Raw genomic sequence first — 22,944 nt, 5'->3', positions numbered from 1 at the left:
CAGCCCACGCTGCCAAAAGGCCCTGGGAAATTATTGCTACGGACTTCATTGTGGAATTGCCACCTTCCAGGGGATATACAACTATCATGGTCACCATTGATTTATTCACTCTTATGGCTCATTTTACACCCTTATATAAACTACCATCCTCCTCAGAACTTGCTGGAATCTTCCTGGTACACATATTCCGACTTCATGGGCTTCCTTCCAAGATCATATCAGACGGTGGGCCTCAATATATTTCTCAGTTTTGGAAACCCCTTTGTCGAATACCAGGGATTCAATGCGCCCTCTCCTCAGGATATCATCCACAGACTAATGGGGCTACTGAATGTGTGAATCAAACCCTAGAACAATATCTTCGATGCTTCACTACCAAGGTCCAGGACGATTGGTCACTCTTAATACCTGTGGCTGAGTTCGCCTACAACAATTGGGATCACTCGGCGGTCAAGACAAGCCCTTTTTTCTGTAATCAAGGATTTCACCCTTCGGTGCTACCTTCCGTCCTCCCACATCCTAGACCTGTTCCCACAGTTGATTCCTGGATCGAGACCCTCATCAATGTACAGAAGGAAGCCAAAGAGTACTTAGAGCCTGAAATCGTACCAAGCATTATGCGGACTCCAAATGAAGACCAGGACCCCCCCCCTACGCAGTAGGTGATAAGGTCTGGCTGTCCTCGAAACTACTGCCCCGACATCTACGACCAAATAAGTTGGCTCACCGGTATTCTGGCCCCTTTTCCATAAAAGAAATCATCATAAACCCAGTGGCCTTTCGACCCAAACTACCAGACTCCTGGAAGAGGATCCATCCAGTTTTTCCCACGTCTTTAATAAAACCATACATCCAGTCATCCCGGACTACCCTCTGACCTAACCCCATAATTGTCAATGACCAACTGGAATATGAAGTGTCCAGAATATGCAACTCTAGGTACAAACAAGGTCAACTTCAATACCTGGTTGAGTGGAAAGGATACCCTCCTAGTGAACGCACTTGGGAACCAACCTCAAACCTAAATACCCCCAGATTACTCAGAAGGTATCATCTCATACACCCGGGCAAACCCGGTGGGACAGGTTTTCGGAGGAGGCATGCTGTCATGAACCATAGGACGCAATCTTTTGGACTTCCTGGTCCCTGACACATCAGGGCTTACACTCTATAGTACTTCCAACATGACCGTCTAACACAGAACGCTTTCCACCAGCCTCCACGTCAGATGTAGCACGTTCTATAAAGAAGCCACGCCCCCGCTGCCCCATGCGTCTCAACACTACTGCTTGCAGTGGCTAGATGTGTCCTCCGTAGTTCGCCTTCGCTGAACTCATTTGATTCCTGGTTGCTTGGCCCTAGTTTTCCTTCCTCAACCATTCCCTTCCTCTATATCCTATCTTGAATCCTGGACTTCAGTGTACCCGTCTCCGAGTACACCTTCCTTCACTTCCTGGATTTCCCGGACATTCTAAGCAGTCCTGGATTCGGAACGCTGAACGCTCTCTGGAACCCGAAGACGCTCGCACAGGGTTGTACAAAACCCGAACTGTACGCAAGAAGATTCCTTCAAACAATTCCAGCAAGCAACGAAGACAGGTGAGAAAGGGGGAAACCTGTGACACTGACAGAGTGCCCATCAAGTGACATGTGAGTTTATTAGGGCGTTTCCCAATATAAAGTTTATAATGCCATGTAAATCTTGGAAACAAGGGAGGCTGGTTATTCAGATGGGACAAAGCAGAGGATGCTGTCGGAAGATCCAGTTATACCCAGACAGGCTAAAATCACAGGGAATGTCTTGTTTGATTTAGGAAGCAGACATTCAATATGTTATATTGCTGGAGAATAGCTTGACTTACTATGGTGCTCTTGCTGGTTATTACATTTCTGAGATGGATGATTTTATTTACCATTTATTATTCTTGCTTTTCACTTTTGCATTGATTGGCTTATTTGACGTTATTTTATTGCAGCATTGCATTTCACCTTTGCATTGAAAGGGTATGTTACATGCTTTTGTTTAGTTTAAGTTTGGATACCTAGCAGTTGTAGGTGCTCTGTTGATTGAAATTGGTATTGATGCTCTATAAGGCGAAATTGAGCTTGGCCTATGTGGGGGCATCATCAACAGAGATTTAGGCCGTTTGTTGAAACGTGTTTTTTTTTTCAAGCCCTTGTTCATGAATTTGAATTGATAAATGTGGCCAGTACCCTGTAAAGAGATTGGTTTGATTTGTTGGTATTGCATTAAAGACTGTGTGATAATATTGTTGTTTAATAACATTTATTAATCTACACAACAGTAGTCATTTCGTTTTTTGACTGACTCCATATGCATTTTGTGCTGATGTATTTGATGCCATTCTGTTTGAATTATGTTTTTGTTCTCCTCTATCCCTTTCAACATGTGTATGAGGTTACACTTTATATAATAATATGCAAGGGTTGAATCGGTGTGCCTATGTAATGTTTACATTGTGCTCCATGACACCTAAACAAAGAAACCCAATCAATCCACAATACTTTGTAGCAGGCACAGAAAGGGAGTCACACTCAGAAAAATGTTGAGACATCTGCTGAGTTTCTGAGCAAAAACCCTATGCTACTGTGTCGCATAAGAAGGTTGCTAGGCTTTCCTGTGGGCTAAGCCACAGGTGTTTTTTTTTTTTTTTTTTCTTCAGTTGAAGGCCAGCATTTCCTTGCTAGCCCAGTAATTCAGATTCTCCAGCATGGCGTCTGGCATGGATTCACATGCTCATGAATATTCCCCGTCGTCCGTCTGGGAATCCTCGGTAAAGAAAAAATCAGTTTCAGTTTTGTTTCTGAACTGTTTCTCTACTAGTAACCAATCACTGGTCCCTGGTTCATACTGCCCCCAGCCAATGACTGCCCTCTACCTAAGCCCCTCCTCTGGCAGCCATCTTCAGATTTTTACTGCACGTTCAAGTGTTGGGAGTCCTCGTGCTATAGCTCTCTAGCTTTTACTGCGTTTTGCGTTTTTTTTTTAAGAGTTTACTCTCATATTTTCGGTCAGTCGATCCTCAAGCTCCACCGATTCTACTTCCGATCAACGGGAACCCATTTCAGAATTCTTCTACGCCCCTCAAGGGAAGATATTTGTCATTTTCACTTCTTGGAGGATTCCGGAAGATCTTTGAGGCCTACCCCCACGTAGACATGGCCCAGGACAAAGGAACCACGACGCCTGTTGGATCCAAGCTGTTCAGGAGCCGCCCTGGAGGCGGATTACAGAAGGTCTTCAAGGAAGATGAGCACTCTCAGTGCCTCTACTGCCTTCACAACGACAAATTGCACGTGGAGAAGGACTGTGCGTTTTGTAAGAACATGTTCGAACGGACATTGAAGGACCGTCGGACCCAGCTCACTAACTGGCTAGAAGAGAAGAGCCCAGCAGCAGGTGAGAAGAAGTTGTCCAAGCGGTCTTCTAAGACCTTTGAGGGCGCTCCGGCGACGGGGGCCCAACATAAGGCAAAGCACCGCAAGTCCGTGGGCACTGGGAGCGCCGTTGGTTCGGGCTCCTCGGCTGCCAGGCCATCAACCACGAGCCAAGCCTCTGGCTCAGGGAAAAGGAAGTCAGAGAACCTGCGTAAACTTCGGGAGAAGCCCTGGTCGATCCCGACAGAGAAAGCCAAGGGGGGGCGGGGCGAGGCAGTGACCCTCCCCCCTAAGGTGAAGGCCCCGGAGGCAGCCAAGGTCTTGAAGGCCCTGATTCACCATGCGAAGGCCTTGATTGAAGGAGTCGTGGCGGCCCTGGTGAAGCCTGCGGAAGCTACACCAGTGGAATCGACTTCTGGGCCTAGAGGTTCCCTGCCACCACGGAGGGAATCATCTTTTCAACCTATTGAAGACCCCCGTGAAACCCCGGGACGAGAAAGAGGGGGGGCACGGTAGCCATAACGGACACAGATACCACCTCCGAAGATGAGCTGGCCGGTGTAAAGATTCTGGACAAGAAGTTCGAGGAAGTCCGGTCCTATGAGAGGGATCCCGACGAGGCAGACGTAGAGAGCGACGGTGCTGCCGACGAGGAACCGCGGGCTGTGGAGGATACGGAGGATCCCACGCCCCAGCCGTCGCTCGCCTTCGCAACCGAAGACAACTCGGGGGCTATATTGATGGCCATCCAGACTCTGTGTACGGAGATAAGGATGAGGTTACCCTTACCCCCAGCAGACGATCCATCGGCGCCTGGACCGTCGGGGAGCCCATCGAACAAGCAGAGGTGAATCCACCCCCCCCTGCCTTTCCAGCCTTCACCTCCTTCCCCCTCCGAGGGATGAGACCGGAACAGAGCCGGCAACTACAGGGACGGACGACGACGGTGGTGACAACAGGATGGATCTCCCATCACCCCCTGTTCGGGCCTCCCCTTCCGATGAAATTAGCTCCTTTCACGCCATGATCGCTAGGGCATCAGAGCTTTTCCAGCTTTGTTCCGAAGAGCAGAAGAAGCAAGGTTTCCTCTACCAGCGACGGGAGGCCAAGAGGAAGACAGTCCTTTCAGTCCTGTTGCTGGATGACATCTGGGACGGGGGACTTTCGTTACTCAAAAACCCATCCACGGCTCCTGCGAAGAGGGACCGGTATGAGAAGAAGTACCGGGTCCTGGACTCCGCCCCGATGTGTCTCAGAGCTCAGCCGTCCCTGGACTCCGTGGTCTCCGCGGCAGCCAAAAAGAAGTCGGCAGGGGCGATGGCTTCCACTTCCCCACCGGACGGCGAGGGGAAGAAGCTGGACGCCATGGGACGACGAGTAATCTCGTCAGCGGTGACGACCATCAAAGCGGCCAACGCCCTCGCGATCGTGGCACGCTACGACAGGGAGCTGTGGTTCAAGATCGCTCCCCTCCTGGATTTCCTACCGGGCGACAAGAGGGCGGAGGCCCTTTAAATCCTGCAGGAAGGAGAGGTGGCATCGGACCACGCCATTATGGTGGCCACGGACCTCCGACACCGGGATTCGACAGATGGGCTACAGCGTTTGCCTTCGCCGGTGCGGTTGGCTCAAGGTCACCGATTTCCGTCGGGACGTTCAGACCAGGGTACTGGACATGCCCTTTGACGGGAACCACCTGTTCGGCAAGGCAGTGGACGAGTCACTGCAGCATCAAGGCAGACTCCGAGACGGCCCGGGCCTTGGGTTCTCTTCATCAACGGCAGAAGCCCTTTCGGACCTCCGGAGGCAAGTCTCAAGGTGCCTCCAAAGGATTTGGTGGCGGTTCCTCGTCGTATCTCCAAGCGGCCCGCTCATCACAGGAGGCCTACAGAGGCTGCAGCAAGGCCGGAGGATGTCGTCATCGCCAAGGAGGCCAAGGCCTCGACGAAGCAAGATTGAACTGGCTGTGACGTCGGGCCCCCACACAAGCACCCTGGTGGGAGGCTGGCTGGTGAAATTCGTCAGTGCGTGGGAGTCCATCTCCACCGATCGTTGGGTGCTGGACTTGCTGGCCCATGGGCACTCTAAAATTCCAAAGAATGTCCCCGTCTACCACCAGTGGCCAGGAAGGAAAACCACGTGCCACAGCTACTTCTAGAGGTACGAGCAATGCTAAAAAAGGAGCGATAGAACTCACCCCAAAGAAGCTCTGGGGCTCCAGAGTGTACTCTCTGTACTTCCTCGTCCGAAAGAAGACCGGCGGTTGGTGACCCATCCTGGACCTTCGTCGCCTAAACAAATACATCAAGTCCCAGAAATTCCGAATGGTGACCCTTCAGCACGTGCTGGGACAGCTGGAGGAAGGCGTTGGATTTGGAGGATGCCTTCTTTCACATCCCCATACGCAAAGGACATCGAAAGTTCCTACGATATGTGGTCCAGGGGGCGACACTTCCAGTTCAAGGCCCTGCCCTTTGGATTGAAGTCGGCGCCCAGGGTCTTCACCAAGTGCCTGGCAACGGTAGCGGCGCAGCTGCGCCTGCGAGGGATCCACGTTTACCCCTACCTGACCGATTGGCTCATCCGAGCAAAGTCAAGCGAACTCGCCGTCGATCACAGAGCGAAGACCGTCCAACTGCTCACAGATCTGGGATTATCGATCAACTTCGTGAAATCCCACTTGGTACCGCCACAAGACGCCCTTTTCCTGGGAGCCAGACTCAACACAGTGGCGTGATTGGCTTCGCCGTTGGAGGAAAGGACGAAGGCCATCCTGGGTAGGGTACAACGGCTGTTGACCATGGACACGGCCAGGGTGAGGTCCATCAAGTCCCTACTCGGCATGATGTCATCGTGCATCTACCTAGTGCACCTATGCAGGTTGCGGATGCGACCACTGCAGGAGTTCCTTGACGCCCGTTGCATGCAGGCAGCGGGCAGTTTCGAAGACAAGATCTCCCTCAACGAGACGTTCCGCCAAGTGGTGGGGCAACCGCACGCATCTAGCGGCGGGTATGGACTTCCAGACCCTGACACATCAGGAGACGGTGACGACGGACGCCTCTCTGGAAGGATGGGGAGCGCACAACGGAGATCTCCATGCAAGAGACCTTTGGCTCCCGGAGGAGAGTTCACTACACATCAACGTCCTGGAGCTCCGAGCCGTGTTCTGGGACCTCAGGTCGTTCCTACCATCCCTTAAAGGCAAGGTGGTGAGGGTCTTCACCGACAACACCACCACGATGTTCTACATCCGGAAGCAAGGGGGCACCAGATCCCCAGCCCATATGATATAATATCATATCTATCCAAGGAAGCACAGGACCTGTGGCACTGGGCCGTTGCCCAGGGGATGTTCCTGGTACCCTTCCACCTGGCAGGAGTAAAGAACACCGTCGCTGACTCGCTCAGCAGGGAGCTGCGCTCGTGCCATGAGTGGGAACTACGGCAGGATCAAGTGGATCTACTATTCCGATGGGGCTGTCTATTCGCGACGGTGACGAACGCCAAGTGCAGGAGGTTCGCCAGCAGGTTTCCTCGGCCGTGGAGCATGGGCGATGCATTCTCCTTCCCCTGGGGCGGCCTGTTCCTGTATGCGTTCCCACCGTTTGCCGTTGCTTCTGCGACTGATCAGTCAACTCATTCGGTCCCGGTGCAGGATGATCCTCGTCGCACAGGCGTGGCCGAGGCAGATATGGTTCCCGGACCTTCTGGACTTGTCAGCGTCCCCCCAGTCAAACTGACGAAGGACGCGGACCTTCTCACCAGGGAACGAAGCGCCATCCTACATCACGACCCGGAATCGCTAAACTTGCAGGCCTGGCTCCTGCAGCACTAGAGTTCGGAGGCTACAATATCCCAGTGGACTACAAGGAGGTCCTTGCAAAGGCCAGGGCGTCCTCGACTCTCAAGTGCTACGGACATAAATGGAAGAGGTTCTCTGTCTGGTGCCATGCACAGAAGATCAACCCTCTGCGGATTACGGCCCCTCAAGTGCTGCCGTACCCATCGCTGGCCAAGGTGGGGCTGGCACATGCCTCCATCAAGATCCATCTGGCGGCTATCTCCTGCTACAACAGAACTCCGGGGCAGTCGTCGCTGTGGTCTCACCGACTAGTGAAGGAGTTCATGAAAGGACTGTTCCGCTCGTTCCCGCCTGTGAAGGCCCCGGCGTGGGACCACAACATGGTGCTGACCAGACTCATGGGACCGCCATTTGAGCCTCTGCATTCGGCACCGTTGAAATTCCTATAGTGGAAAGCATCGTTTCTTGTGGTCCTCACCCCTGCACGACGAGTGGGAGAGATCCAGGCCCTCTCCTGTAAACCTCCATTCCTGACATTCCATGAGATAAGGATAGTGCTGAGGATGCACCCCTCCATGCCCAAGGTGCCGTCGGACTTCCATCTCAACGAGCCCTTGGTGTTACCTATTTTCTTCCCGTCGCCGGCTGAGAGAGCTTTGCACTCGCTGGATGTGGCTAGAGCGCTGAAGTTCTACGTGGACCGCACAAACAGTTTTCGAAAGACATCACAGCTGTTTGTGAATTTTGGACCTGTGAACCAGGGGAAGGCCCTCTCGAAGGCTTCAATTTCCAGATGGCTCTCCGGCTGCATCATGCACTGTCACCGGTTGGCAAACCGACCGTTGCCCGGCCATCCGACAGCCCATTCGACCAGATCGATCGCTGCTGCCGCAGCGTTCCTGTCTGGTGTGCCCCTGCTGGACATATGTAGGGCTGCTACGTGGAAGTCGACGCACACCTTCACGAGATTCTACTGCGTCGACCGGGATTCCAGGGAGGCGTCCAGAGGCGGCCAGGCAGTGCTGCACAACCTGTTCGCTTGAAGGTGAGCCTGGTGAGGAGGTAAGAGATGCTTAATGTTGAGTTGTTGAAATGCTTAATGTTGAGCCTTGCCACCTCCCGTGGTTGTGCATGTGTGTTCTGCTATGTATTCTTGTATTCATGAGCATGGGAATCCATGCCATACCCCATGCTGGAGAAGGGACAAGTTACTTACCTGTAACTGTTGTTCTCCAGCATGGGTCTGGCATGGATTCACATTCAAACCCTCCCTCCAACCCCTCTGTGGCTCTTCTCTTGGCCCTACTGCCACATTTCGTGCTACCAAATCTGAAGATGGCTGCCAGAGGAGGGGCTTAGGTAGAGGGCTGTCATTGGCTGGGGGCAGTATGACCCAGAGACCAGTGATTGGTTACTAGTAGAAAGACAGTTCAGAAATGAAACTGATTTTTTCTTTACCGAGAATTCCCAGCCTGACGACGGGGAATATTCATGAGCATGTGAATCCATGCCAGACCCATGCCGGAGAAGAACAGTTACAGGTAAGTAACTTGTTCCATATGCAACAGTGCGTGGCGTCCCTGGCAGCTGCGTGGGCTTTCCATTACTTTGCTTAGGGTCTCCCTTGCTTCCTGCTGATATAGCAATCTGATGACTGGTGTCATCTGCTGGGGGGCTCTGGTGGGCTGTTTTCTTGCGGGCAGTCTGCCCAAGTCTTAGCTGTATGTTGTTATTGTCTGCAAGGAAAAGAGAGAAACTGGAAAGCATTATGTTCCGGACGTCTGGGCTTATCCATATCGGCACTGTTGTTATCCAGGCAGACACTTGAGATGACTGGCGCCCTCCCAACTGCCACCTCCCCCCCTCCCCCGTTCAGGTATGTGGTGGGTCGGAAGAAGGACTCAGAGACGTTGAAGACATTTTGTACTCTTTTTAATAGAAATAAGAATAAAGCCAATCTCGCCTTATAGCTAAAGGCAATACCCAACCTATCTCAAGAAACTAAAGGTGCTCGTCAGATGTCCGGAAGTCCAAAGTAAATATGTTCTCCATCCAAACTAACTCTACCTGACCCTACCACTATTTATAACTAAAATAACTGGGACAGGAGAATGTCTCTTCTTCTCTGGGTCTTCTCTTCTCTTTGGATAGTCTTTTTAAATACAAGTTCCTTCTAGGCACACACAGTTTGTTGCATAATCTCCTTTGATAGGATCACTTATCAATACTTGTAGTTCTTCAAAACAATTCTTGGGTTTTGGGCTTTGTGACCCTATCCCTGGAATACTCTTCCTTGCTAGAGTTCCTCACACTTTTGCCGTCACAAGTATGTTCTTCACAATCTATTAGCTCAGGTTCTTCTCTCTGTGGCTGTCTGTTCTTTTATTTTGTTCACTTGTGTGCTTTATCTCTCTTTTCTTACTATGCATGTCAGTGTTATGTTTTCTCCAAGCTTCAACTTTGAAGAAATAGTGTAATTGCGCTTCCTCCCAAGGTTTTAGTTTACAGTCTGTTGTCTCCCCACCCGGGCTGTTCAAAACTCTTGTATACATTGCTCATAGCCCTTGTAAACTGGTTTTGTCAATGCTTTTTCGTCCTCAAGCCTGGGACGATTTTCTCTTTTCAAGTGACCTGGCCTCCGCTACTGGGTTTTTTAATTGCTTTCTCTGCTTTTGGTAGTTCCAATCTCGTTTATATTTACTCCTGCGTCCTTAATACTGGGCTGAGTTTCCTCCTGCATATTATTCCCAAGTGGCCTTCCGCTATTTTCAATTCCCCTGGTAGCTGTTTATACAGGGAAAGGCTGCAGGGCTCGTCTCCCTCTCTGGTACTGCTCTCGCTTCTTGGATCTCTGTTCTCTGTCGGGTGACTGCCGTTTGCAGACGCTTGCGATCAGGAGTTGTTATGGCTTCCAGACACAGCAGCATTCTTTGGGCGTCCTGCCCACCACTCTGCATGCGTGGTTGCACCACTTCCAGGTACTTCTTTTTCTTCCTTCTCATACCGCTTTCTTGCGATTGCACGCGTTGGGGCTCCAGCGTCTCACACTGGGTTTCTCTGACCTTTTTGAAAATTGTGGGCTTTGCAACCTGCCTTTGCTCCACCTCCATAAAACATGAGGTCAGGGGCTGCTCCTGTGCATAGGACTCTCCTTCCCTCCTGCTCTGACTCATCACAGCTAAATACAGGTCTCCGGTTAAACAAACATTTGACTTTTTCTCCATATGTTTCTTTTTACATTGCCTTCAGCCAAACATAAAGTTGCAACACCATCTTCATTGAAGACAGTCCCATACATGCAGCTGTGATATTTGAGTTAAGAAATTGCTCACAGGCACAGTAGTCCTCTCCCGGTGAGGTCGCACTTGCCTCGACCCCTAGGGGAGGATCTTGCAGAGCAGGCTCCCCTCCCTAGCCTCACCAGAGGAGTCTCCCCCTTGGGCAGAAGGGTCAAATACCTGCAATCTTTCAGAGGTAGGATTGGCTCTTGCTTCCACCCTGGTAGGCCTCGCACCCCAGGCTGAGGGAGGTCCCCAACCCCTCTTGGAAAGGTCAGGTTACTGGTCTTGTCAAAATCACATTTGTGAATTTATGGTTTTACAGCAAATCTCCCTTTTCCTTCTCACCAATCACTCTTCATTCATAAAAACAAGTACACCGAATGTTGATTTTCTTAGTGCAGTCCTTTACCCTCTCTTAGCCCTGGAAAGACTGCATATTTTTAATGTTATCATTTTAGGGCACCCTGCTCCAAATAAGGCAAATTGGGATATTCCTTTGCACACTTAATTCTCGGTTGACACTCAAGATAGGCTGCTGTGTTGGACAATGTGCCATCTTAAACGGGTGGTAAAGACTTGATGTAGGTGTAGATCAAGCTCGCTGCTATGCTGAACAGTGTACTTTTGTTAAAGCTTTGTAACATCAATTTCTCATTATGGCCATTCATCCTATTTCTTTTAAGTTGGGGGTTAGGGCCGGTTAATGTTTATTCATTGCAGGCTTAGGTTGCTCCTCTCTGGTTTCTGTCTCTTTGAGATGATATGATATTTTATTTGTAATGCGCTCATACACAAGTGTTTCAGAGCGCGATGAGGGAGGGGAACAAAGGAGGACAAAAATAACTATCTTACTAGGCCCAGGGACATCGAGAACGTGAAAGTGCAGGGGAGATGGAAGGGGGACAGTGCAAAGGAGAGGGGAGAAGTGGAAAGTGCTGATCAATGGATAAAACAACTGGTAGTGCAGCCAGCAAGGTGGCAAGTGCGTGGTTAAAGCGCAGGCATGGGGTGTCTAATAAGTGCAAGTAAGGGGACTGTAGGGTTGCACAAACAGACCCAAGTGCAAGGGTTGCCAGGAGGTATTGCGGGTGAGCGGCTGGGGGGGCAGGGACCTGGGCCCAAAAAGAAGAGGATAACTAGGTGCCAGGTGCCGAAGCGGACAGATCAGCGGGGGAAAGGAAGAGCAAAGGCAGAAACAAAGAGGAAGGTTTTGTGGTGCTTCCGGAACCGAAGATGGTTCTCCTCAAGTTTCAGAGAGGCAGGGAGGCTGTTCCAGAGGGAGGCCCTAGACGAGGAAAGAGATCTACCCCCAACTCGTTGCTTGGAGAAGCGACTGACCCTGAGGGAGTTGGAGGTGGAGGAGCGAAGAGCTCGAGAAGGAAGGTCTTTACGGAGGGAGAGTTGAAGTTATTGTGGACCCAGGCCCCAGAAAGCGTTGTGGACAATGCAGAGCATCTTGAATTTAATACTTGCAGCCGCTCGGAGCCCATGAACAGATTTCAGCGCTAGAGAGATACGATCCCAGGGCTCGAGGCCAAGGACAAGTCTTGCAGTACTGTTCTGGATGAGTTGCAGAGGGCGGAGAGTACAAGCAGGCAGATTCTGAAAGAGGCTGTTTCAATAGTCCAGCCTAGATAGAACCAGAGCTATAGAGACAGTGAGTGTCTGGGGGAAGGAGAGGAAAGGAAGAATACCTCTGAGGAGGTGCAGTTGGTAGTTTGACTTCTTAGAGACATCAGAGATGTGAGGAGAGAAGGAGTGTGTGGAGTCGAAGATGACCCCAAGGTTCTTAGCCTCATAGGTGGGAGCAGGAAGAGGGCCCAGGGAGGCCGGCCAGATATGTTCTGTTGTATACTATCCTTAAGATTCTCTTTTTTTTGGGGGTGGAAAAGAATAAATGCATAGTTTAAAACCAAAGAACTGACACAATTTCAACATCTGTGACCCTAGCTTTATTCCTGTTAATCCTATTAACCCATTAAAGGCGTGGCCATCTCTAAATTCAGCATTGTATTCTAGCTTTGTCAGATCTTTGTTGATGGCTCTGCAATCTGTATGAAGCATTACTTGGGAATTAAATAACGTAGGTCTTTGTTTATACAGGCCCAGGAGAGCAGTAGCAGTGGTTCCTCCTCCAAGAAGAAGGCCAAATTTGTCAGCTTGTACACGCAGGAGGGACAGGACAAACTAGCAGTCCTGATTCCGGGCCGCCACCCCTGCGAATGCCTGGCACAGAAACATCGTCTCATCAACAACTGCTTAGCCTGTGGCCGTATAGTCTGCGAACAGGAAGGCTCGGGGCCCTGCCTTTTCTGTGGCACTTTGGTAGGTGATTGCCTTATCGTTTGTTTTCTGCTTTAAATACTGCGTGCTTGAGTGCTACCGACCTATATCTTTCTTTTGTTTTGTCTGTTTTTTGCATGCTGCAAGCAAATATTAAACAGAAGAAGAGGTGCTGAAAGAATCTGTTGATGAGTAGTATTTGTATTAGTTTGATGTTTAACCTTATACAATATATAAATTCATAACATCTTAACTATTCAACATCAATAAAACGCGTACAAATATTTATTTATTTGAGTGCCTATGGTTTTACCATGCAAGCCTTTTGCACTAATGCACAATTAAAAAAGAAAAAACACAATGAGAGAATGTTAGTACATTATAAGACTCACAGTTAGCAACATGGATATCAACACACTAAAAAAAATAAACATCAAAATATATGCAACCTCTCGCAATGCATACAAATTCCAACATACTCTGTTACCTTCACATACGAAGCATTAAATAGTGCAAATATAAACCATCGCAAGAAGACTATACAGTTAGTTGCTTAGAGACCTGTTACCAAACATAGTACTGTGAGGAACCTGAGGGCATCCTCACCTCTACTCCCCCTGAATCCTCCTCTCAGGTGGCCAGGGAAAGGCCATTGCTCTTGGATCCCGACCCTGGGGGTGGATATATGAGGGAGGGGGGGATCACCTGGGTGGAGGGAACTTGGGGAGTAGGGAGAGGATGTTTTTGGGTGAGACATGTTATCTGTCATGATCCCAGTCAGTGGGCATAGCCCTCATTCAGGCTTTCAAGCTAGGCCGAGAACAAAGATACAACAGCAGGTCAAAGGTGGGTGTTAGCCTGGCACACATGGCATTTACATCATTCTCCGCATACACTTCCATAGACTTTTGAGATGTTTACAGTAATTCCATACACTAAACATAGCCGCCGCAAGGTCCTTTTTATAAGTTGCAGTACGTTCTATTCATATTGCAGAAGCAGCTATTTAAGCCCCGCCTCTGCTGGAATGCGCACTTCGCGTCTGCTCCGCTGACAGCGGGTAACGCTACCGGTGTTTCTCCTCACAGAACCTGTAAAAGGAGATAATAGAGAAATTACTTTTACAGCAAGTTAGTAGAAAAGACTTGCCTCTCTAAGGTTATCTCCGAAGCAACTAGCTCCGTCAGAAGTTTCATTCACTGCTACAGCATCTTCAGTCAGCAGTCTTCACTCGTAGTTGCAGCATCTTCCGTCGGAAGGTTCACTCACCGCCATAGCATCTTCAGTCAACAGTTTTCACTTGTAGTCGCAGCAATTTCAGTCAGAAGTTTCTTCCGCAGCCATCGCATCTTCCAAAGGTATTTTTTCCTCAGCTTTCCGAAAACCGGCAGACAAGACCAGAGGTATTTAAAATAACGATAAATGAATTTAATAGTTAAAGAAGACGTTTACTAAGCATTTTACGTACCTGAAAGTTCTTCAAATTATTACCTCACAGTTGTTTGTGTGTTTCCCCGAAGGCTGCAGTTGCTCCGTATAAGCGAACTTAGTTTTAAAACGTTTTCTCATCCTGAGTAACTCTGCAGCCCTCCACAGCCATAATTCCTTTTACTAAATTCAGAGAACCTGCAAAAGAAAGAAAAAAAGCAAGTTATTAGAGAGATCTCTCCAACGTAGGAATTAATCCAAACCCTAAATATTACAGTATTATCACCAGCTACTTACCCCAAGTCTCATTCTTAAAGTTAAGACATTTTGTGACAAGAGACTATAGAATACTTCAGCTACCCAAGTTACCATTGTTTCTTCATCTCAGCACGCCCCTGTAGAAAAGCAGGATGGAGAGCTCCAAAAAAAATAAACACAGGTGAGAAGGGAGGGATTACAAGAGTACACATCACATGCAGTAGTATCTTAGTCAGTAGATGTTAGTGTTCTATTATTGTTGTTTAAACAGAAAGAGAATCCAAAAAGTATCAAGCACCAGGTCCACAGGCTGAGAAGGCATTACGCTCCCGAGGGGTCCAGGTAATCGTTAAAGTAACCCCCTTTCCCTTGTAAAGAAAAGGAACCCTATATTCCTCCACCCTTTTGTAGGCTATTTTCAGTCCGTGGCCCATTTCTTCTACTTAAAAGGTCCCACAATCATTTCACCTTCAGACTGGGATGTGGAGGAAACAACTGGGGGTTATGCATACTCATTCACACCACTTTGGTACTGAGACGAGGAAAAGGGCTTGGAGGAGTTCTATTGAAATATTATTATAATTTAATATCCACCTACACTCTTCTGAGTCAGCAACTCTACAATTACGTAACCTCTGCAACACTTTCTTTCACCATTCTTTCTTCTGGACCACCCCATTCAGTCGGGCACACCCTGGATGCGCTCATCACAGCTGATAACTCTTTCTCCAACCCTCTCACTATACCTCTCTCCTAGTCAGACTATGCTCTCCTCGCCTCCTAGCTTGAGCTCCCCGGTTAAGCCTCTGCCTTGAGCTCCCCGGTTAAGCCTCTGCCTTCACTGCCAGTCTCATTCTGTCTTTCGAACGATGATGCAAGTGTCAGTTGCTGCTTTTGCTGCCTCCTTCATTCCTTCCAGCACCTCTGCTATCGACTCCGATACTGACTCTTCCCTTTCTAACCTTAACCTCTGCATCTCCAATACTCTTGATATCCTTAGCCCTGCCATGAGGATCCGCGTGAAGCCTGACGCCAAGTGGAATAGCTGGTATGACTCGTACATAGCCTCACTTAAGCACAAGTGCAAATTTGCCGAATGAAAATGTTTGGCTTCTCGCACATCCACTGACAAACTAGCCTGTCACCTGCCCCAAAGGCAATACAGATTCTCCATCTGCTCCAAGAAACAGGCCCACATCCAAGCTTGCTTCTCTGGGGCCACAAGTGACACTGCTGAACTTTCAAAATTGGCAAGGAACTTGCCAATCCTACTTCTGTCTCCACTTCTCCTCTCCCTCCCCAAGCCCTCTGCACGGCCTTGGCTTCCCACTTCACTACCAAACTCAGGACAGCCTGTTCTCTTTCTCTTTTAATGAATTGTGTCCGGCAGATGGCATTGTGCGTCAATGCAGTCGACTCGATGTCCTTCGAGGGGCTTCGTCTTGAGGATGATGTCATCGAAGGCATATACAGCAGGCGAAGTGCCCGTTGGCTTCAGTTCTCTTTTTCCGAGTAAGCTTACGCTTTGAGAACTACGGTGCGCTTCAAAAGTTCCTCGAGAAATATTTGAAAATGTCTTTGACACCGACTACCCCGAAGACTGGGTTTAAAAAGTGGCAAGACTGGGGGGCATGGCTTGGAGCGGCAGCAGTGTGGCAGCTCCTTTAATGGCCTCTGTATGAAGCCTGCAGCGATGGCTAAATAAATGATGTTCCCGCTGTCCTAGAGACGAAAAGAAGGCTGCTCTGGTGAGCGGAATGCTGGAGCTGCTCGAAGTGGCAATATGAACCCCTAACGCAAAGCGAAACTTTGGAATGCAGCTGGTGAAACTTGCAGCAGCGGCCGCTGAGGGCTCCAAAATGGCGGACGGGCCGCAAAAGCTCCGCCACGGCACCTTGTTGGAGGCTTGCCGCTGCAGCGATTTGCTGCATAAAGAACTTGGCCTGCTGGCTGTCCCCCACCTCGCCAACACCCCAGGGCAGATGGCTCCTCCTGACCACTTGCAGCCTCGATCGATGTGAACAGGAGACCACCCACTCTTGCCCACCCTGCGGACGACCTCCGGGGGAGGAGAAGGGCCCGGCAAAGAACTGGGCAGTGGCGGTGAAGGAGGCAAGCTTTGCCGGCCCATGCAAGCATCACCCACACCCAGATGCTGCCGGGCGGCATCAGTGCACTCTGGGCTCCCCGCGCATCCCCTGCTTGGCCTGCTGGGCACTCCGGGCAGGTTGAGAAGCGAGTCTCCTTTGGTGGCACAACATCCACAGACACGCTTTCAGAAAAGGTACCCGCGGTTTACAACACGGGCCGCCACCAAACGCAGCGGTCACTAAGGCTCTGCCCGAGGGGGCCAGGGTCGCATCCGCTTGCTCTCCAGGATCAGGCCGTGCCTGGCAGGAGAGCAGGCCACAGCGGAGGCACCACCCAGCCCCGTCCCAGATAAACTGGAGCCCCTGGTGTAATTGTTTCCCCCTGAGATCATCTGCTTGAGCTTTGACTATTTTCAGACCTGCACCTATCTCCTAGGACGCTCCAGCCCAAGGCCCTGCACTTCCCCGGAATTCGGGACCTGCCCATTAACATCATGGGAGGCTGGGTACTCAGCACTGCAATGGCCAACAGGGAGTGCAGCGTCTGATCTGTATTTTGCCGTCAATACCTCTTTGGCCACTAATACCCTGGTGAGTCTCTGGGAGCACCAACCCTCCGGTGCTGTTTTGCCCCCCCCCTCCTTCTTGGGACCCAGCTTGCCAAAGATTCCATCAAGTACCCTTGCCACTCACCCAGGAACTGAGTTTACCTGCCTACTCCCCATGCCAAGATCGACTCCGTGCCTCAGGCGGGGCTGTCTTCCATTCTGGGCCTACAAGACCCAGTGGTCCCCTCCCCGTCTACTGGAGTAACAATAATCGTTGGATCCCCCTTCTCCTCAGCCTTCCTCTCCGGAAATCAAATTGCCCCTGGCAAAGACCTGAGGCTATGGCCAGGCACCAGAAGCCCACCAAGAACTCTGACATTATTACCATGCTTTTTTCAGCAGATAGGGGGAAGAAATCCAAGCCCCCAAAACCCACGCCTCAAAAGACCCTGGAAGATAAATCACTGCTGGCAACTAAAGAGGACATTCAAGCCTTCATGTCGGACATCAAGGCAGAGTTTAGATCATGCATGATGGAGCTCTCCACTAAAATAGAGAGGACTGACCAAAGGGTCACGAACACAGAGCAGAGGCTGGGAGAGGTAGAAGAGTTGACCCAAGATCACTCCACAACTCTCTTCGAAGTACAAAGTTTGATCCAGGCACTTTCAAACAGGAAGATCTCGAAAATAGGGTCCCTCCCTCTGTACCAGATAAAAACCTGGCTGACTATATAGGTGACTTCTTCCAATCGTTGTTGCCACACCTGGATAAAGCACAGCTTAGCTTGGACTGCACACACAGGTTGTGCCCTCTGTGAGCAGTGGAGTCGCCCCCCCAGCCCCTTAGACGTGATAACAAGGGTACACTTCTATACCACTAAAGAAGCCATTTCGGCCATAGGGCGATGCCGCGATGAACTGACATTCCAAGGTGCTCCACTCAAAATCTATCAAGACCTCTCTCCCTTGACGCTCCAAAAGAGACCGGTCCTGCAGCCCCTTACGCTCTTGCTCCACGACCAGCAAGTCTGATACCGGTGGCTGTTCCCGGCGGCCCTCTACACCCGGAATCTCCTGGAGGTGCAAAGGACCTTTCAACCGATCACACTGATGGCGGCATGGACAACTCTTCCCCTAAACCGAGGCGATCATCCTGGACCAAGGTGCAGAAGAACCAGAATGGAAAGTGACCAGCTGCAGCCCCCCCAGGTAATAGAAAGCCCGGGAACGTGAAGCTACAAGAATAGCGCTGCAGGCTGCACGCGGCACATGCCCTACTCCAAGGTGCATGCCACTGAATCTTCTTTGGAGTGGAATTCAGACTTTTCTATCTGTCTCAGCCCGGGCGGCTGGACGGATAGGTTTGGCCCTGTTGGCTATGGGACATGCCGGACCAAAAGAAGTGACTTCCCAAACAGTGTTAAGTTCGGCCTCCCATTGGAGGTCGATGTTAAAACCCCAGCTACAAGATGACCCCATGCTATTTAAACCCCCCGGAGATGATTGACCCATGCTCATTCCAACCCCCTTGTCGGGGACACCCAGATGCTTCGAGGTCTGCCCACTCCTACCCCCCATCTAATGCTGAAATATGTCTCACTAAACATCAGGGGGCTAAACTCCCCCGCCAAACGCAAATCTGCTCTGCAGAGACTACAGAATGGAGAAGACGCAGTGGCCTTTCTACAAGAGACTCGCCTTCTGCCAGCGGATTTCGCACGTCTTCGCAGCAGGCATTTTCCGCTCCAATTCCTCGCCTCCAGTGGCACTAAAAAAGGGGGCACAGCGATCCTTTTCACAAAAGGACTGAATCCCTAGGTTTTGTAAGACCCATCAATGCTCCAATGGCCGATACGTAGCAGTCCAATGCCTCATGCTCGGGCAGCTGTACTCGCTCATCTCAGTATATGCCCCGAACGATGCACAAGATGCCTTTTATGAGGCACTGGGTAATACTCTCCATCCATTTGCAGAGGCCAAATTATTATAGGGGGAGATTTCAATGGGGTCCCTGACCCCGCAAAAGATAGATCACACCCCTCCACCCCCAAAAACTACAAACTCGCCAGCAGACTCCTTCACGTCTTCCTGACTTTGGATGTAGTGGACACATGGAGAGTTCTTCATCCTGTCGAGAAGGACTTCTCTTTTTACTCCCATGTGCATAGGACATTTTCCCAGATCGATCTCTTGCTGGCTTCCCGCGGATCCTGGCTTATGTCGATGAGGTAACCATCGGATAGCAGGATATTGTCCGACTACGCTCCAATAACACTGGCCCTGCGGGCCCATGACCCAGACCCGCCCCCGCGACGCCAATGGAACCTGTACGATCCTATTTTCAATGAAATGCCTCTGAGAGATGCGATTGCCAAAAGGATCAAAAACTTCAAGGAAAACCCAAAATGAAGATGCATCCCCAGCCAATACTTGGGACTGCATGAAGGCGGTGGTGCGAGGAGAATTAATCGCACATGGAGTGGCGTTCCACAGACGCAAGCGACAGGCCCGATTACTCCTTGAAGAGGAGGTCCAAAAAGTTGAAGCAGATCATAAACGCAAAGGCTGGCCCCCAAAAACCCAACAGGCTATACAAGCACCCGAATAAACTGGAGGCCCACTATGCGAAGAACACAGCACAGTTGTTAGCCAAAACCAAGCAAAGCTACTATGCTAGAAACAACAAGGCTAATAAACTGCTGGTGGAAAAGTTAGCCAAAATGAAGAGGAAAAACGCAATCATAGGGCTCTGCGATCAACAAAGCAAGGTCCAATATGCGGAACCAGAAAAACTTAAGCTGGCGGTGGCCCACCTGTCCGAGGTGATGACCGCAACACCACGAGACCAGGAGGAACAATTGGAGTACTTGACCTGGACCGATGGCTGTCACAGGAGATCTCACTCATCGGTCTCATTACCGCCTGTAAAATGAACCTCCTTCCGAGGTTCCTATACGCATGTTCCTCCTTGCCTGTCACGATTCCCTTGCCCCCTCTCTGCCGCCTGCAGAGGAAAATGCTTCTGTTCATTTGGAAGGGTAGAAAGGCGAGGATTCCACAGAGGACAATGATGGGCAGCGCCAAAGTAGGTGGGTTGGGGTCCTGGACCTGCGTAAATACCAGGTGGCGGCACATTTGGCACACATACGGGAATGGCTTGTGTCCTCTGATCGCCCAAGGTGGGTGGAAGCGGAACAATCCCGCCTGTCACTTCCCTTACGCTTCCTCCCACACATCCCGCCCCCACTGCGCCAGCATTGGAAGAAGCTGTTGTCCTCCACTAGACATACCCTTCGCACATGGGATTGGGCTTTGAGGCATAGGGGGCGTTCTGAGGGGGCTGGGTCCCTCGTCCCCAATATTCCACAGCCCGGCCTTCTCCCCAGGGTTTCATCCATTGAACTTTAAAAATTGGATTGTGGGAGGTCTTGAATCTCTGGGTCAACTGTTTGAGGGGGACCGGCCTTGCTCATTTGAACAATGCAAAACGGCCTTTCGGCTAACCGAAGCGGACAGGTTCCCCTACATCCAACTGCGACACTAGTGCTCTCACCCCCTAACCCACCAAGCTGCGACACGCACCCCCAATCCTCTCGAGCTCACCATAAAGGATCTCCCACCACACAGGAACATTTCCACCCTCTTTAAACTGTTACAGGAAGACCTTCTTTCCACAAGGGCCCCATATATTTTGCAATGGGAGGCGGACCTGGGACACACCCCCTGGAAGATCGGACTTGGGTGGACATTTGGGCACAGACACACTCCTCATCCTTCTGCATCACCAATAGGGAATGCGCTCTTGCTGGTACTACCCCTCCTCCCCACCCCTCTCAGGCTTCACTGCATTAATCCAGCACTAGACCCCGGCTGCGGGCGCCTGTGTGGACAGCCAGGATCGTACTTCTGCATGTGGTGATCGTGCCCAATTGTGAAAGCTTTCTGGACACAATGGATTGCCGCGATAAGACATCACCCATGTGGAAATTCCAATAGAGCCGGAGCCTGTCTTATTAGGAGTCGCGGGGGTTTACCCAAGATACGGAAAACAAGCTAAGCTTCTGACCCAATTCCTCCTGGCCGGGAAAATCACAGTTGCATGCGCTAGGAGGACCAAAGAGAGGCAATTCATGTCTCTTTGGTGGATAAAAATGTGGGACAAATTGATTGCAGAAGGGTCCGCAGCCAAATCAGGCCTTCTACACTGCTTCTCAGACATTTGGGCACCATTTCTAGACTATGATTTAAAATTCCCGGCTTTAACCAACAAACCCCCCAGGCCAGGAGGGTACTTAACTTGCAAGGTGAAGGTTTGGCAGAGAGGCCCTCTGGACTGGGCCAGGAGGAGGGTGGAATCGGGGAGTGGGGGGTGGGTTGCATGAGGTGAGGACATAAACAAGTGGGATTGTGTGTTTCTTGTTAATAACTGGTCGGGGGTTTATAAGGTGTTGTTTATTTTCTTGTACTACTGTCATCTGTATGCTGGTTTAAAATGAACATAAATTAAAAAAAAGTGGCAAACTTTGATGGCAAGATGCCGTTGACCGATTTGAATTGAGTATGCTTGTGGTGGAGCACAAGACCTCTGCCTGTTCAAAGTGTCAATCGATGACCGGAAAAGCTCTGAAGGAGCGTAAGGGGAAATTGGCGGTAGGTAAATTCCATAAGAAATCCCCATCGACTACCTCCGTCGAAGAAATCTTCTGACGAAGCGAGAAGCGACTTTCCTCGAAGGAAGAAGGCAAAAAGGTCTAGGTCAAGGAGTGGCTCCTACCACTCCCTGTCGTCGCTGAGGAAGAGGCACCATAAATCGCCTACTTCGACGTCTTTGCCGACTCCTCTCCTGAGAGAGCTATATCCTATCCCCCTAAGGCCTCCACTCCTGCCGAATGGGAAGCATTCAGGCAAGAAATGCTTAAGAAATTTCAGAGCCAGATACCCTCGAAGCAGGCAGGGCCTTCTGCCAGTAAGGAAAGGGCTCGAGTCAAATCCTGCACACCCTCAAGCCCAGGACAAAAGGCCAGATCCCCATCGAAAGCCATCAAGGCCTTGACATGAGAAATCGAGGGATCCTTCGAGTCATAATTCAAAAGACAGGTTGAGGTCATTGACACCAGCTGCGCCATCAAAGCCTCAGATGCCATTTAAGTCGAAAACTTCTTAATCAAAGACATCGACTCCTCGGGCATTAGGCTACACATTTTCAAAGCCTTCCGCCCCTTTACCTGAGAAAACCTTTCCTCCTTTACCATGAAAGGATTTCTTTAAATCTCTGACCTCTATGAGGACAATGAGCCATTGGATGATGATGCACCCTTTCGTTTGCCATATGGCACACCAAATGTCCCTGGTAGTTTCATATCCGAGGAATCCATACTGAAAGACCTGTATGAACATTTGCAGACAGCCAGTGGAGTGGACACTTTACCGGAATTGGAATTTGGAAAGCCTGAGTCAGATGCGCATGCAGATGCCTCTTGCAGGTAGTTGAAGACAAAGGTAGTGGATTACACGGGATTTTCCAACAGATATCCTAAATTAAGGTCCTCCAAAGGATCCCATTTTACCTTTTCACATTGCTCTTCAGAAATGAATAAGTGCCAATTGGGAAGCACTTGTGTCCATTCCAGCAGTAAATAAAAACTTGACCCGAAAATACCGCCCATCAAGTAGTGACCTCAGCTACGTATCGAAATGCATACCCGAGAAAGCCTGGTGGTGCAGGCAGCAACCACTACCTCGAAACAGGCAGCTTATCTGACCATCCAACTGGATAGGGATGATAAAGGGGTAGGTGCCTGGTCAAGAAATGTATTTTCTGCTTGGACCATGTAGCTCTTAAATCAGCTG

The 22,944-nt window shown here is 50.2% G+C and overlaps 1 protein-coding gene across 2 annotated transcripts in view; it reads left to right on the top strand.

The window, feature by feature from the left end:
* TRIP4 (thyroid hormone receptor interactor 4) overlaps positions 1 to 22,944 on the top strand; it is a 1,139,078-nt gene that overhangs the window by 223,364 nt on the left and 892,770 nt on the right. For both annotated transcript variants that reach the window (XM_069624679.1, XM_069624680.1), the window contains one exon: positions 12,589 to 12,810. In XM_069624679.1, the coding sequence (XP_069480780.1) occupies positions 12,589 to 12,810 (222 nt within the window). The remainder of the gene's footprint in view (positions 1 to 12,588; positions 12,811 to 22,944) is intronic.

This window comes from Ambystoma mexicanum, chromosome 11 (assembly GCF_040938575.1).
Source record: "Ambystoma mexicanum isolate Mex_15411 chromosome 11, UKY_AmexF1_1, whole genome shotgun sequence".
NCBI lineage: Eukaryota > Metazoa > Chordata > Amphibia > Caudata > Ambystomatidae > Ambystoma > Ambystoma mexicanum.
Note: the sequence above shows the minus strand (reverse complement) of the source record. Positions and strands in the feature narration are given on the sequence as shown.